Below are 467 nucleotides of genomic sequence, written 5' to 3'. Positions count from 1 at the left end.
ATAGTGCAGCCTTTCAAGTATTTTCAGGTTGTATACAAAGGCTACAAAAATGTTTAAATTCATGATGTTCTGAACTTGTCCAAAATATTCTATATATATGTCTGTACAATTTAATCTTGTCTTTTCAGCTCTGTGCCGGTGGCAATGCTGGTGAAGACTCGTGCGGTGGAGACTCTGGTGGTCCCTTGGTACTTGCCGGTACTTTTGGTCCTCCCTACCAGCAGATTGGCATTGTTTCCTACGGTCCTGTCAGCTGTGGCCAGCAGGGGGTACCTGGTATCTACACATCTGTAAGCAGCTACAGGACATGGATTGAACAGAACTTAAAGCCATAAATGAGTTCTCAGGCAACTGAACTTATTTCAACAGTATTGAGAGAATAGTAATGAAAGTAATCTGACAGGAAATAGTGATGATAGTATGTTCTACTTCAAAAAAATGATGAACATTTTTAAACAGCACTATAT

The 467-nt window shown here is 39.8% G+C and overlaps 1 protein-coding gene across 1 annotated transcript in view; it reads left to right on the top strand.

Annotated features, from left to right (window-relative positions):
• Positions 1 to 467, top strand: part of LOC119586495 (CLIP domain-containing serine protease 14D-like) — a gene marked incomplete in the record, with an annotated part of 7,956 nt that overhangs the window by 6,630 nt on the left and 859 nt on the right. Inside the window, 1 exon segment of the mRNA XM_037935234.1 lies at positions 129 to 467. Coding sequence (XP_037791162.1) covers positions 129 to 335 — 207 coding nt within the window.

This window comes from Penaeus monodon, chromosome 21, assembly GCF_015228065.2.
Source record: "Penaeus monodon isolate SGIC_2016 chromosome 21, NSTDA_Pmon_1, whole genome shotgun sequence".
NCBI classification, from domain to species: Eukaryota; Metazoa; Arthropoda; class Malacostraca; order Decapoda; family Penaeidae; genus Penaeus; species Penaeus monodon.
Note: the sequence above shows the minus strand (reverse complement) of the source record. Positions and strands in the feature narration are given on the sequence as shown.